The sequence below is a fragment of the Eutrigla gurnardus genome (assembly GCF_963514095.1).
Source record: "Eutrigla gurnardus genome assembly, chromosome: 7".
Taxonomy (NCBI): Eukaryota; Metazoa; Chordata; class Actinopteri; order Perciformes; family Triglidae; genus Eutrigla; species Eutrigla gurnardus.
Genome location: NC_139921.1, coordinates 14,275,551 through 14,290,329, shown reverse-complemented (window position 1 = coordinate 14,290,329; position 14,779 = coordinate 14,275,551). Strand labels below are relative to the sequence as shown.

At 42.3% G+C, this 14,779-nt stretch overlaps 1 protein-coding gene across 4 annotated transcripts in view; it reads left to right on the top strand.

Moving 5' to 3' along the window:
* The window catches only part of prkd3 (protein kinase D3), a 35,057-nt gene that overhangs the window by 12,149 nt on the left and 8,129 nt on the right, over positions 1-14,779 (top strand). For 3 of the 4 annotated variants that reach the window (XM_084012781.1, XM_084012783.1, XM_084012780.1), the window contains 8 exons: positions 5,983-6,121; positions 9,442-9,573; positions 10,123-10,280; positions 11,168-11,360; positions 11,471-11,548; positions 11,632-11,818; positions 12,157-12,280; positions 12,501-12,578. In XM_084012781.1, coding sequence (XP_083868907.1) covers positions 5,983-6,121; positions 9,442-9,573; positions 10,123-10,280; positions 11,168-11,360; positions 11,471-11,548; positions 11,632-11,818; positions 12,157-12,280; positions 12,501-12,578 — 1,089 coding nt within the window. The remainder of the gene's footprint in view (positions 1-5,982; positions 6,122-9,441; positions 9,574-10,122; positions 10,281-11,167; positions 11,361-11,470; positions 11,549-11,631; positions 11,819-12,156; positions 12,281-12,500; positions 12,579-14,779) is intronic. The other variant, XM_084012782.1, reaches the window with a different exon arrangement.

Genomic DNA, 14,779 nt, shown 5'->3' with positions numbered 1-14,779 from the left:
CTTCCTTGTAGTCACGATGTGCGTTGCATTCCAATACTTTTTTCTTGCATGTTTGTTATTAGCAATCTTTTTCATCTCTAAAGTTCACAACAGGTTAAGGAGCAATGTGTTCAGTTGTTCATGCTTTTATGGTTGCAGTAACACATCAGCAACACTGTGTGATATTTTCTGCTCACTGCTGATTCCAGTCAGTTCATTAAATTTGGATTATTCCCTCTCCTAGATAGTTACAGTGAGGACATCTGTGTCATCAAAGTAATTTATTTAAAAATCATACAGCCAAATTATATGTAAACCAGAGGACCAAATACACACAATGTTGAACAAGACAGTGGAAAACCAGATTGTTTCCAGTGTGCCATTTTTGGAAACCTCACTTTATGTGACAAAATAATTATGTTTAATGCCCACTTCTAGCAATTATATAGTTCATTGTGCATCTGTTTCTCGTACCATGCTGTGTGGAAAGCGTTTGCATGGTATTACATTGATAATATGTAATGAAAACAAATGCTATTCCACTGTTGACTTTAATAAATTAACACAGCTTTCCACGCCGTGTTTGATGTGACTTGAACAAAGTAATTACACACTTTCCCCCATAAGGTTCGTGTGAGAACATAATTGGATTTTCCAATGCATTCATTTGACAACTTTTTGAAGTATGTTTTTCTCTTTTGTGTGTTTTGACATACACCTCAAAGTTACACAATGTTTTTTCCATTGTTTTGATGAAAAAAAGTGTTTTCCTTTTTGTGAAACTCTTTTTATGGCTTCATGGAACCTATGGTTTCATGACGTACTGTGAAGCTCATCACTTTTATTTACAGTTTGAATGTGTATGTCATCATATGCCGACTCTCTTGGACTTTCTTCAAATATAAAACAGAAACAAATCAACATCTTGTGCCTTCTGGTTGAGGGTTTCTGGGGCAGTCTCACTATTAGATGATTGCAGATAAATTATCAGTCAAAGGACTTATTTAGAAGAAGCACCTTGTATTACACTTGTGATGATCTTGTGATCTTGTGTTTATCTTGCCACCTCAAGCTAAATGAACAACGGCCACATAACTCCTGACTTTGCTTTAGTGTTTCCCAGGAACTCCGTACCTCGGTGAAATTCTTTAGGTTTGTCCTCTGCAGGGAGATCGATATTCCTTTGTCCTCTACTGCTATAATGCTACAGCTTATCCATAATATTGTATACATACATACATTCAGTTTTGCACATTCACAGCTGGGAGCTGACCAGTAAAACAACATCCTCCTTCAGCCTGGAGCTAAGTGCCTGCTTGAGGGCAGCTCAGAAAACATCTTCAACACAGTTTCCCAGTTCAGATAAGCATCAGGAAGAAAATATGTCTTTGTTTCCCATCCACTCTAGCATTTTTAGCTTTGCCAAAATGCTAGCTAAATTCAAAAACACACTGAGATACTGGCTAAAGAAGTGTTGTGTGTTGTTGAGTAATCTCACATAGCAAGAACCATGTCATATCTAGATCACAAAGTTCAGGAGAAAATCTTTAAATTGTGGAAGGTTAGAAGTCATGGGTCAATGTTTGCTTTGCACCCTTGGTTAGTAATTTTTCAGATCAGATACTTACGGTAAAAATGAAGAATGGCATAACCCAGCGAGTCAAGATTATCAAAAACAAATCACATTACAGTGTGACGGGAAAGATCACGTCATGTGCCAATCATATGGAATTACAAAACTGTAATTTTCAAATACATCCACTTTCAGGAGTGCTGGTGATAATATCCATCACCAGTGGTCTAAAACACAGTTAGTGTGGATGAAAGTCATACTTTGAAAAAGAATAAAAAGACGCATTTTAAAATGCATTAGAGTTGGTTCATCATTTGATCCACTTCAAAACAATCAGCAACTAATGCATTTTGATCTTATGTGATATTAAACTAAACCAATGCATGATGCAAAATTTGATTACATAATTTTAAGGTTAATTTAGTTTTTACTATTTTCCGCCATTTAATATACCAGATGATTAACCTGACATTATTGTGCACATGACCTACAGCTTGCTGTTTCTATGCATCTTTACTGAGCTTCACATGTACAATATGTACATGCAGATGGATCTGGAGCAGGACATTTTATTGTAACCGTCCCTCCACATCTGTCTGGCCTGCTGCCAGACTAATAAAGGTGTGAGGCAGCCTGAGGTCAAGCAGCATACTTTTCCTTACTGTAATCACATGGCCATCTGTCAGAGCCTGTGCTTCCCATTTGCCACCCACCTCAGCCACACATCACACATGCACAGAATCACAAATGTCTAACCGCATTAATCATGTGAACACTATTCTATTCCCACAAAAGCTTTTATTGTCCTCTATGACTTAGTGGCTGTCTTCACACATTGGTTTTGTGTTATTTCACTGTGATAGCGAAGAAATTTAGCAGAACATTCAACACAAGCCGCAGCAGCCCCCCCCCCCCCCCCCCCCCCCCAGTTTTAATGTCACATTGTACATTGATGAGTTATGACTTATGAGTCGTTTCCCTAATTTATCATTTTGCAACTGATAGTGCTAGCTATGCAAGAGAAAGCATCAATATTCCTCAATGCCAAATGGCACACTTGGTTATTCAAACCAGATCATGTCTTCATGGCTGTCTTGAGGTAATTTGTTTTTGGCTCCCAGTGTATTAGGACCATATTTCATATCTGCCCCGCTCCCTGAAACCAACCCCCTCCCTTCATCTCCCTTCTTTCCCTCGTCTCTCCTGCCTCTCACTCTCTTTCCTTATAACGGGATTTAGCATATCAATGGCGGATTAGTTCGTTTAACAAAAGCTTACTACTGCAAAGCCCCTTTCCACTCGTCTTTCCAGCCTGACTTGTGGACCTCACACACAGCTCCGTCGCGCTGGGGTCTTTGGTGTGCGTGTGTGGTCGCGGCTGCAACGCTGAATGGATTTGTGTCTGGAGATGACAAAAGACATGCTTAGTCACTATGGGCGTCGGAGATGTATGCAGTAGCATGTGTGGGAGATGGTGTGTGAGGGTGCATATATGTCCAAGAGCATGGCGGAGGTTTGTTTTTACATGCATGTGTGCAGGGAGCTGAAAAACACGTGTGAATAGAGATTGCTGCTTTGCACCTACAGGTTAGCATCAATTATCACTTTATCTGTAGTATCTGAACAACATACTGTTAAAAATGTGTTCCAAACCGGCCAAACTATTGTTCTAGTACCTCTGGCTTCCTCTTGCTTTAATGGGGCATGGAAAAAAAGTAGTGTCCTCTGCCCTCGCAGCCGTTACGTGTTAGCCTGCAGATGCTTCTGCTCTGGAATGGGACCTGTTCTGTACAGTGGAAAGTGTTGTACGGGAGTGCCAAGAGGAGGTGACTCCAGCTGGCTAGATTTGGGCATGGACCCATGTGCGTGCAGGTTTGAGAGCAGGCGAGCGAAGGAAAACCCCACCGTGACACTGCAGGCGGCTCAGGAAGGATGCCCCCACTGCCTGTGTGGTGGTGGTTTGAGCCACATAACATTAATCACCGCAGAGGGTGACAGGGTTTAGGATGTAGGTATGTTGGAAGGACGGGGCGAGTTGGAAATGTTCCATCACACAGGCATGTGTCTTGTGTTACATTCAGAGCCGAGCAAAATGTTCTCCATTGAACTTTTTTTTTATTGTTTGTGTTTGCAGTAGAAATCATCTTCATATTTGGTTGATAGTAGACCTCGATGAAACACCACAGACCCACAGGGTTAGTGAAGGCTTGCTTCTCGTCTGCACCACAGTATTATCAGCTCATTAGTATCATAGTGACGAGGTGTGTAATTGTGCCTGCCAGAAAATTTCATTTTTTCCCCCAAAAGGCCTCCAATGATTTTAACCTGTGACTCTTTTATGTTTTTTTTGTTTACTGGTGTAATTAAAAAAACAAAATAAGCGGTACATAATTTTACACTATATATGCAAGCTTTAACCTCACACAACCTCACTACCCCCATTTGGAAGGTACTGCTCTAGCAATTATTGGGGCAATTTTGAGATGAAAATAACACACTAATTCAACTCTCATTCACCTTAAATTGAATTGCCATATTTAGAGTCACTTCATCCAAATTACACCCCCTCCCCAATTATAGATACGTAGAAAGATAGGTATACTTTATTCATCCCAAACTGGGAAATTATGTTGTTACAGCAGTCATTTATCCAAAACAACAGTTAAGTCAATTTACATACATACATATTTACATATACATAGATATTTTTATCTATAGAATACACAATATAAATAATATAATTACCCCTGTGTAATCTGGCAGTGCCGATAGTTTTGGTTTTGAGATGCCTTCCAGTGAGCTATCTACCTCCAGCCCAACACATCAGAGGTGAATTGAATATATATCACATCTGGAATTCTCAACAGCAGTTTATCTTTCCAGAAACAATATCCGGGTCACTGACTGATCGGTCCAATATGCCTTAGTGCAACTGTTGCATAATATGTATAATGAGGAATATGGTTGCTTCAGATACCTGTTCTCTTTTCCTAAAGCAAACATATAGACTGTTCATGAATGCTATTCTGAGCAGGGTCTTTCAAGGGAAAACCAGGTCCTTTGTCGGAGTGTCTCTCTGTCCAAAGTAGTCCACCCTGCTGCCTGAAAGACCAGAGCAGTTGTCATCAGTTTCTGTGCAGAATTACATTTTTGCCTTCTGACGGCTCATTCTTCTTGTTGACATGAGTGATCCGATACACCCATGTTTTCCTGAGCTATCAATCTGTCTTGCCGTCTCTGTATCTGTGTTTCTTGGCAGTCGGTTCGTCCAGGTGTGTTATGTGTCCCGTGCCCAGACGCTTTGCCAACCCCCAGTGCTCCTGGGCCGTAATGGCATTGTTCTATGTGGCCCATTGTGCGTGACCCCAGTTCAGGGGGAAACAGCTGGTGGATCCTCCAGTACCAGCCTGCTTGGCACTGAGACTGAGCCCAAACCACAGTGTAAAATGACAGTTCCCGCTTTGATACAAACCATGCCGGACATCTCTCAACATCCATCCACTGCTGATTGGCTTTTTTCGCCTGTCAGAATGATGCTAGACGGGAGAGCTGGTATGCTTCTTTGTGCAAGCTTCAATATTAAGTGCATGTGTGCAGCAGATATTTGCATGTATACTTTTTGTGTATGTGTTATTATTTCATTGTAGCCCTCATGACCTCATCGACCTGTGTCATTGACATCGCTTTTTAAGAGGCTATGGGCTGGCCTCAGTACAGGAAGTGACTCAGTCAGCATTGACTGGCACTGCAATTCCTGTGAGCTGTTTCTCCTCTTCTCTTTTCAGGATGTTTACCTCCTCCATCTACTCCTCCTCCTTCCCGATCTCCCTCTCCCACCCTCCTCTCTGCCCCCTTGTCATGTGCCTTTATGTCGGTGCACTCAGCTCCAGGTCAGACCTGGCTTGTCTAGGTTAAGTTTGGCCCAGATATCCTCAGTGACGGTGATGGCTGAGGTGGGGGATCTTGGCCATGCTGGAAACCAGATAATTATGTGTTGTGTGCACCTGTTAAATAATATAACTGATTGCATTACTTACAAAACTTACTTCCTCTATACTGAAGGGTCGTTATAGTGCTATTTCCTCCTGCTTTTTAGTTTAGCATCCTCTGAAGGGAGGAAAGGAGGTCTGAGGAGGAGCTCTCTTCCTGAGCCACTGGATTCATTATACTCAGGTCCCCATACTGGTGGTGATGTAAGCCACTGCATATGATGTAATATGAGTGTGTGTGCTTGTGTGTATTTACAGGAAGTTGGCTACAGAAAAGGTTGTAAATACATGCCACAGTTGTTCTTAGTTGCTGTTTCAGATGTGGACCCACCACAGTGCATTTACCATTATATTTAAGATAATGCTTACATTATTTCTGTCATTATTTATCAGGCTTATAGCTTCGCTGATATCTAAACTTGTATCTCCACCTCTCTCCAGTTCCCAGAGTGCGGCTTCTTCGGCATGTACGACAAGATCCTGCTGTTCCGCCACGACTTGAACGACGAGAACATCCTGCAGAGGCTGACCTCGGCAGAGGACATCCACGAAGGAGACCTCATTGAGGTGGTGCTCTCTGGTATGTAGGCTGCAGTGAAACTATACATGGATGTATAGTGTCTCGCCTTGAATCTGTTGAATGACCTTTTCCCCACTGTTTTTCTTCCCAGGTTAGTTAGAATGTGAACAAAGTAGTTTTACAATGAATTGCTACGTAGCGTATGTGTGAAGGAAAAAAATAACATTGACTCAACAGACCTTTGTGAATTTGTTTCTCTTGGCAAATCCAAAGGTACTGAATGAACAGAAGCTTTTAATCATCCAGAGCTTATAGTGCTAAACCTGAGAACCTTAGATGTTTATTTAAATGATGAGATATCCAAATACATTTCTTACACACCATCATGGAAGCTTAGGGTCAGGAGGAGAAATTGGGACAGATTTATCAAATGTCAAATCTCACAAAAATCAGAGAATGTATTTTTCACAGAATAACTCAAACTGAAAATAGGCAATTCCTTTCATAGCCGATAACTAGCTGTTGCAGCTTTAAAATAATTAACTGGAGGAACCTTCATGTGTTCCAGCTTTTGTGCCTCATCACAGTTGACACACCTTCCAGTAAAAAACAGCCTGCGCCGTCTTGTTCATTGGCACTCGTGTGGGTCAGTCCTCTTCTTCTTACTGACTTAATGACTCCAAGTGAATCACTCGACACTCCACCCCCTCACCCACCAGCTTTTTTTTGGTGATACGTTTCTTTTCCTTTCTTCCTCATCAAAGTTTCCATTAGATTGTCCACCTTTCTAGCTGCGACGCAGGTGTTTGGCTTTTCTCTGTCATTTCCTGCGATGAATGAATCAGCTTCCCGTGCAGTGCTGAGACCAACACACGACTTAGAGTATATGTTCGGCTCTAATCTCTTCTCCCGCTCCATCTGTGTTCACTGGGAACCACCTGACGCCACCTGTGCTGAATATCTCCCACTCTCTCCTGGGCTGAGAGTATTGTTTGTGGGGATTTACACAGATGATGATTGTATAGGTTCAGGATCTGAGGATACTTCAGGCATCAGGGCTGGAGAATGTAGACTAAAGACTGGAGAACTTCCTTCTTTTTGTTTCTGGCTGTCTGTGTTTGTCTTGTGCTCTCTTTTGTGTCAGTCTTTGTTGCTCTCTTTCCTGCTTTCTCTCATTCTAATCCCTCCCACCCCAACAAATCCATCTGCAGGTGTAAGCTCCAGCAGTGGAGCTTGACAATTTATAGCCTGAGATATACGTGATGAAAAGTCGGATCTTGGATTTGCTACAAATGCAGGTTTTTTTAATGTCATCTAACACTCATTAAACGTGGCCTTCTTCATGAGAGGGGCTTCACACGTCAGACATCTTTCTTTGAGAAGCTCAAGCTGAGAGATCCACATTCCCAAGAAAAATGGGGAAAGAAAATGTTGTCCTTTTTTTCCGGTCCCACAATTTGTCTCCCGCCATCTTCCGTTCATTTCCCTTAACCAACCTGTTGTTGGATTCCACGGCTGTGGGAGAGAGACGGTTTGACTATGTCTCTCGCTGTGAGAAGTGGCTTTTTCTTGGCTGCCGGCTCAAAGAAGAGGGTTTGTTTTTCCTGCAGTAAGTGATTGTAGTAGACACGCAGAGTGTAAACATGCTCTGATGTGCGGGCCGGCCCTGGACACAGCGGACACTGCGCAGGCCATCTCGGCCCATGGGGTTTGAGGTTTGGCCTGACCGATTGTCCCTTTGTTCTGCTTTTCACTCCCTGAGATTCTCACCCACTTTCACAAGCGTCTTCTTTACCATTGCTACGCATTGTGAAATTGCTATTTTACAACACCTTCTGTTTGTCATAAATATGCAGGGTTTTTTTTGTCAGATGGAAACTTGTGGCCTCCGAATGGAAACTCTCTGCCACAAAGCAAACAGATAGTGCATTCATGTAAGCTTCTCCGTTCGTGAGAAGTGCTGCGAAAAACAACGTGTTGAGATTATGTTTGGTGTTGTTTGATGCTAATAAGCACGACGAGCATTACATAACGCTGCGACTGCTAAGAAGCAACCAGTTGTTTTGCAGACGTGTGTGAAAAAGCTCATGAATGCCGCCTTTCATGTGTGTCTGCCAGGCAGCTATGTTCGCCCCATGACATGTGACCTCCCTGAGTTCTTTCTTCCCTCTCAAGTCAAACCCAAACTGTGAAAATCACACCAGCAGCCATCGTATTTCTCTCAAATGGAGAAAAATGTGGCCTGTGTTGATGGTGTGCATTCATATGAATAACTCCCAGTGATCCCAGGGCATGGGTTGAAAAAATTAAGATAAATTTTGCTATTTGGGGTGATGCTAAAATTGACCCTTGACCTGTCTTGCCTGTGTTCTTCTGTCAAATTAACAAATCAGATTGAGTCAGTGTGTCTGGCCTTTTGTTGCCCATGAAGATTTCTGTCACATCTGAAGATTTCTTTTTTTTCTGCTCCACATCTTAAATTGATTTCTTGGTTAAAGGATGTTCTCTCTTTTATTTATATGAAACAGATTCTTAGCAAAGTAAGTGTCTATTTTTTACTGGCCACATGTCATGTTTGTTGTTCACGTCTGTATCTCATCACAGCTGAGATTGTCCTCAGTTGTCCAAGAGCAAATGTGTTTGATGAAATCACCTGAAAGGAAATGAACTAACACACACACACACACACACACACACACACACACACACACACACACACGCACACACGCGCGCACACACACCGACATTACAATTGCCACCACACAGGTTTTACCGCTCAACCCGTGTATAAAGATTAACCCTCCTTGGTCACTGCGGCCACATTAATGATTGCACAGGAACTGAAGCATCAGTTGCACGCACAGGTTTTGTGTGGAGACATGAAAGAAAAAAAATGTGCGACAGGGAGACCACGGCTCTGTTGGTTTCGATATTTTGCTCTTCATCAAAAAGATGGAGTAATATATCAGGATAAATCTGCATTTCTCTGGTTCCTGGGTGTGCCCTATCACTTTCATACATGGAGTGATGAAATTGAAAATATCTCTTTGCAGCTATGGCGCCCTCTATTGCAGCAGTGCAGGTATAGCACTTTCACAAAGTCATATTGTTTGTTTGGATCGGAGCACTTGCAGGGAGAACCGCAGTTTATTTGATTACTTTTCTCATTTATATGCACAACAGTTTTATATTAAAAACAGTTTGAAATACATGTGATGAATTGCTGCTCTCTTCTTTTCATTTTGTTTCCATTGTCATCTTTTCTCATTGTTGGTCTCTTACGATTCCTCATTCTCTCTTTTTTTTTTTTTTAAAGCTATTTACCAGATTTATTTAGCTTTTGCCAACTTTTAGTTATACCACTTGTGTATTGTTTCTAGCTCAAGCCACAGTTGAAGACTTCCAGATCCGACCCCATGCTCTTTATGTCCACTCCTACAAGGCCCCCACCTTCTGCGATTATTGCGGGGAGATGCTATGGGGTCTCGTCCGACAGGGGCTCAAATGTGAAGGTTAGACACACACACACACACACACACACACACACACACACACACACACACACACACAGATACTTGTTGAATACTACAAAACCCTGCTGTGTCATTGTTAAACTAACCACCTCCAAGACCATTCACACTGTAGGGAGAACAGTAAATCTCTTTCCTACTGCATCCACACCAGATACACCACATCTCTGACCTCTACAATGTAAAAGGGAGATACAAGAAAACAACAAGAACAATGCTTGACATTTAGATTCTGGTGGAAGTATGGCCCATCAGTTTGTGTTTCATTTTAGTGTGTGTTGGATCAGATTTGGATTATGTCATGTAATTTAACTTCAAAGTCCTCTCTTACTGTGAAGTTAATGTAAATTGTTGATTTATTTACCAGTGAAACAGCCATAGTCAGAAATCCTCCCTTCCATCTATCAGTGGGGCCATCCTGTGGCTTATTTGCAGAATTTATGTTTTTCACCCTGAAGGCCGATGCACTGTAATCTGTAGCATTTACACTACTTCAGTGTTTGTGACTGATTTGTGTTTTCATGTTTGAAGGATGTGGGCTAAACTATCACAAGCGCTGCGCCTTTAAGATCCCAAATAACTGTACTGGTGTCAGGAAGAGGCGATTGTCCAATGTCTCACTGCCTGGACCGTCCCTCTCCGTCCCCCGACCAGCACCTGCCGAAAATGCCGTGGTTGTCCTGGACGAGGTGAGCCCTGATTTGCAGTTGCTTTGATAGAAATGAAGAAACCCTTCAAAGTGAGCTGGGAAAAGTTAGAAAGACATGAGTGTTTGCTTTCTTTCTGAGCGAAGGGGGAATAATAGGTTAGGATTTTTTATTATTCTCACACATAAAATGAGCTGGCTGGAGTTTAGACATTACCCTAAATCAGTTTGGGAGCCAGTTGTATTGGCCAAGAATGTGTGGCAGTCAATCGTATGCTGCTCTCAAACTTTGTCTCAAGTGTTGAGCTTATCAAATTTGGCTCTTTCCCGTAGGTAAATCTCCTGGGCCTTATTGTAGAATACCACTGAGGCAGAAAATTGAATAGAGCAGCCTAGAACTCAGTGGAGAGGTCCTTCTTATGAAACAGTTTTTGCCTAAGCCTGCACTGGAATATCCCCCTCTTGTCTGTGTCCCGACGAAAGGTCGTCATGAAATGTAATTATGCTAACGACGTTAAGAGTCCAAGTTTATGAATCTACTCATTTATGAAAATGTAGAAAGCTTCCTTTCCATTTCTGTCAGGAGCTTCCAACTTGATTTGTTTATATGAAATCAGACCTAAATGCTCATATGTGGTAAAACACGACAAATCTAATAACCGTTTTTTCGACCACTGGGATCGTGTTAACTATGCAACATCATGCTAAGTCAGCATGACAGGAATCGTTTTCCCTTTTCCACTGATTTCTTTCTCTTCTTCTTTCTTTTCCATGCCATAATTCACTCTGTCTTCCCCTATCATTTATATATTCCCTTTGAGGCTGTTGTTCCTTTATTTTTCCCTTCACTTCCTTCCTGCATATGGTTTTTAATTCTTCCCGATGTCCCTCCATCATCTCTTTTCTTCTACATCCTTCCAACCCCTGCAGCAGAGGTCCCATCAGGAGGCAGGGAAGCGGATCCTGTCCTGGAGCGGCAGGCCTATCTGGATGGAGAAGATGGTGCTGGGAAGGGTTAAGGTGCCGCACACCTTCGCCATTCACACCTACACTCGTCCCACTATCTGCCAGTACTGCAAGCGTCTGCTCAAGGGTCTCTTTCGCCAGGGCATGCAGTGTAAAGGTGAGACTATATATAGTTTCAAAGACATTTCCTCGTTCCTTGGAGAAAATGTTAGTGATTCTTAACCATAATTATCATCTGTTTGAGTCTTTAAAAATGTAATCTGTCAGATTGCAGATTCAACTGCCATAAGCGATGTGCTTCAAAGGTACCAAGAGACTGTTTGGGGGAGGTGGACTTTAATGGAGGTAAGGTCTACATCCAAGTTCAAAGTCACAGTGGTTTATCTACAATATTTGCACTTTCAAATATCTGCATATTTAATGTGTAGAGCCAGCCAGCCCTGGCCCAGACTCCGACACTACCATGGATACTATGGAGGTGGACAGTGGAGATATGGATGGAGGCAGAGGACTGGACGACCCGGAGGAACCCTCCACCCCAGAAGAGAGGATGTTCGACAGTGATTCTCCCTTATTGGATAGAGAGAAGGATGAAGAGCCCATCAAGACTATTAGGTATGAAGATGTTGGTTTAAGTAGTGGTTATCCAGTTTAACATTTCTGCATTCCACCTTCTGGTACTTCATTCAAACATTATGGCCGGTGCAGTAAAAAGTGACAGAGACATCTAACTGCCCAATTCCTATGTTTATTCTACACCAGCTATGTGCGTTTTATGTTGCCAGTAGTTTTGCCACAACTACACACCTACAGGACACTGGGTGGTTAGGAAAGCAAATATGAAATTAAAGTAAAAGCTGTTACTGTTCAAGTATATTTATCTCTAAAACAGTAAGTGATTGTCACGTTGATTCATGAAATCTTCATTTTTGTGTGTGTGCGTGTGTGTCCAGCCCTTCCACTAGCAGCAACATCCCTCTGATGCGGGTGGTCCAGTCCATCAAACACACCAAGAGGCGGAGCTCCACTGTGGTGAAGGAGGGCTGGATGGTTCATTATACAAGCAGGGACAACCTGGTAAGACTGATAACCCCAAAAGCCCAACAAAGGAGCCCAGTCTGAAATGGGCTGTGCTTATGCTGGGGAAAACTCCTTCTCCAAAGCTGTTCACATGTGTTGAGTTCAGCACAGAAGGTATTTTCCTCATGAAACTAAATTCTAAAGTACTGTAATATTGGTAGGTGATGTGTGTTTTGTCGTTTGGGCTGACGTGGTGTTCCTTTTCCCCCTTGAACAGCGGAAGAGACATTACTGGAGGCTGGACAGCAAGAGTCTGAGTCTCTTCCAGAACGACACCGGAGCCAAGTTCTACAAAGTAAGCATAAAACTGTCATATAAGCCTTGTTCCTGGAAAATCACGTCTTATCCTCTACATCAAACACACAGAAGCATTTATTAAACTGACAGAAAATGGGGCCGCTTAATGCAAATTGATTCAACGTTGAGACCACGGTGAATAAAGTCCCCATTATAGCTCCATAGTATTGAATATTCACCATTGCACTGCTTTCTTGTGCTTCAAACGTGGTGATTTTTAAGTCTTTAGGAGTGATCCATTTTCATACCCATGTTTGAATATTGTCTGTCACACATTTGTGAGGTTTTTATGTAAATACAACTTAACCAGTGGTTGCTGTGTGTCTCAGTTGAGGGCTGCCGTGTTGCAACTGTAAACGGCCAGTTTGTCCTGCTGAAATTCCCCCTGTGGTTTTTCACCCTGCGGCCTGTTTTTTCCCTGCATGAAGCGAAAGGATCATGTCACTAACAGTCCCTAGTTTTATTTATAGTGTGTCAAAAGACTCTTAAGGATCCCCAAGTTAAAAAAAAAAAGTGGATCTACTGGAGAATTTTGATACATGCTCAAATTCTTAAAAAGCTAAGAATGAGTTTTAAATTGAATTTTGACTCTTTTAAAAAAAGAAAAGAAAATGAATTCCAAAGTAACTGGTGGCTGTGATTAAACCACTGTAATTTCAATCAGTTGAATGTAAAATCAGTTGTGAAGAATGTGTGACACTTCCCCGCTCAGTGCCAGCACTGTAGTCAGTCATTACACTGCCGCAGGGGCTTAATAGCACAGTAATTACACACTGAGGGCTCAGGGAGGGAGAAACAGCCTGCAATGTAAAGACTTCCACATGTGTGTTGGTGGTTGTATGTGCGTGTGTGTGTATGTGCGTGGGTGGGGGATGTAATCATTTTTATTGTTCATGTCGCTTTGTGTGTTTTGAGACGTTGACACCTCCTTGAGCTGTGGTCAGACTTGTGTTGCAGTCGGATCGAGTGTAGGATGTAGCGGTGTCCAGCGGTGTTAGAGGTTGGCACGTTTTGAACGAGTGTGTATCAAACAGGTGGTTTTATACGCAGCTCTCTCTACAATCCTTATTATCTCTCTCTTATGCTGGTTTTGTACACAATCCTGACAAAAAACAACTTAATTCCCCCACGCTCCTTTCCCAATTATTCTGTCACACCTCGCATCCCCTGCCACTAAAGCCTTGGAGAGGAAACCTCAGCAGATACCGACTCCTTGGGGTGTGTTCACTGGCAGCTTTATGTGGTTGTTTATTATCAACTTGGCACGTTTAAGACCTTCAGGAGGCTAATTGAAGGCTAGCTGTAAATGCCGTCTTTTCATGCTTCAAAGTTTGTTCTTTGTTCCATTGCCTGCTTTTTATCCAATGATAGATAATGTGAGATGATTTCCTGCACATACAGTAGAAGTAGATTCTTTCAGGGGTTTCTTCTCTGAAACCACAGATTCTCCATATGCTCAGCGTGAATCCGGGAAGCTGTCTGTCCCGGGCATTTTCCTGTAATTTCTCTGAAGTTTCTAGCCTGCTGCTCATCAGTGTGTGGCCTCTGTCCTCCTCTCTCCTCTTTCCTTTTTCTTTATACCACCAATCTGATTAGTGTGGTGGTCGCGTGGTGGCTTGCTTGCCAGGCATGGCAGCCATTTTCTCCATTTGGAAGCCATAACAACTCTCCGTTTGAAGATGAGACCCCTGTACTTGTGGCTTTCTATGAAGAGCCTTTTATGGGTTGAGGGGGCTTCTCTCTGTCTCTGCCAGATTGAGTGCTGTCGCAGTCAAACGTTGCACCCACCCACCCACTTACAAACACAACCACCCGCTCACCCACCAACTCACACACACACACACACACACACACACACACACACACAAACACACACACACACACACACACACACACACACACACACACACACACACACTACTACCAAAGGTACAGACATTCTATACTCAAGTAATGAGTCAACTTTTTTACTCAAGTAAAAGTGAAAAAGTACAGGCTTTAATATCTACTCAAAGTGAAAAGTATCACTTTGAACATTTTTATCCATATAAGTATCCATATGAAGGACATTTCTATTGGTTGTTTTTTTTTTTTTTGCCAAACTCGTGTCACATTAAAAAGGCAAAAAAGTTATAATTCCACTCAAATGCATTAAAACTAAAGTAACAAGTCTGTTTTGAAAATGTAAGGAGTAAAAGT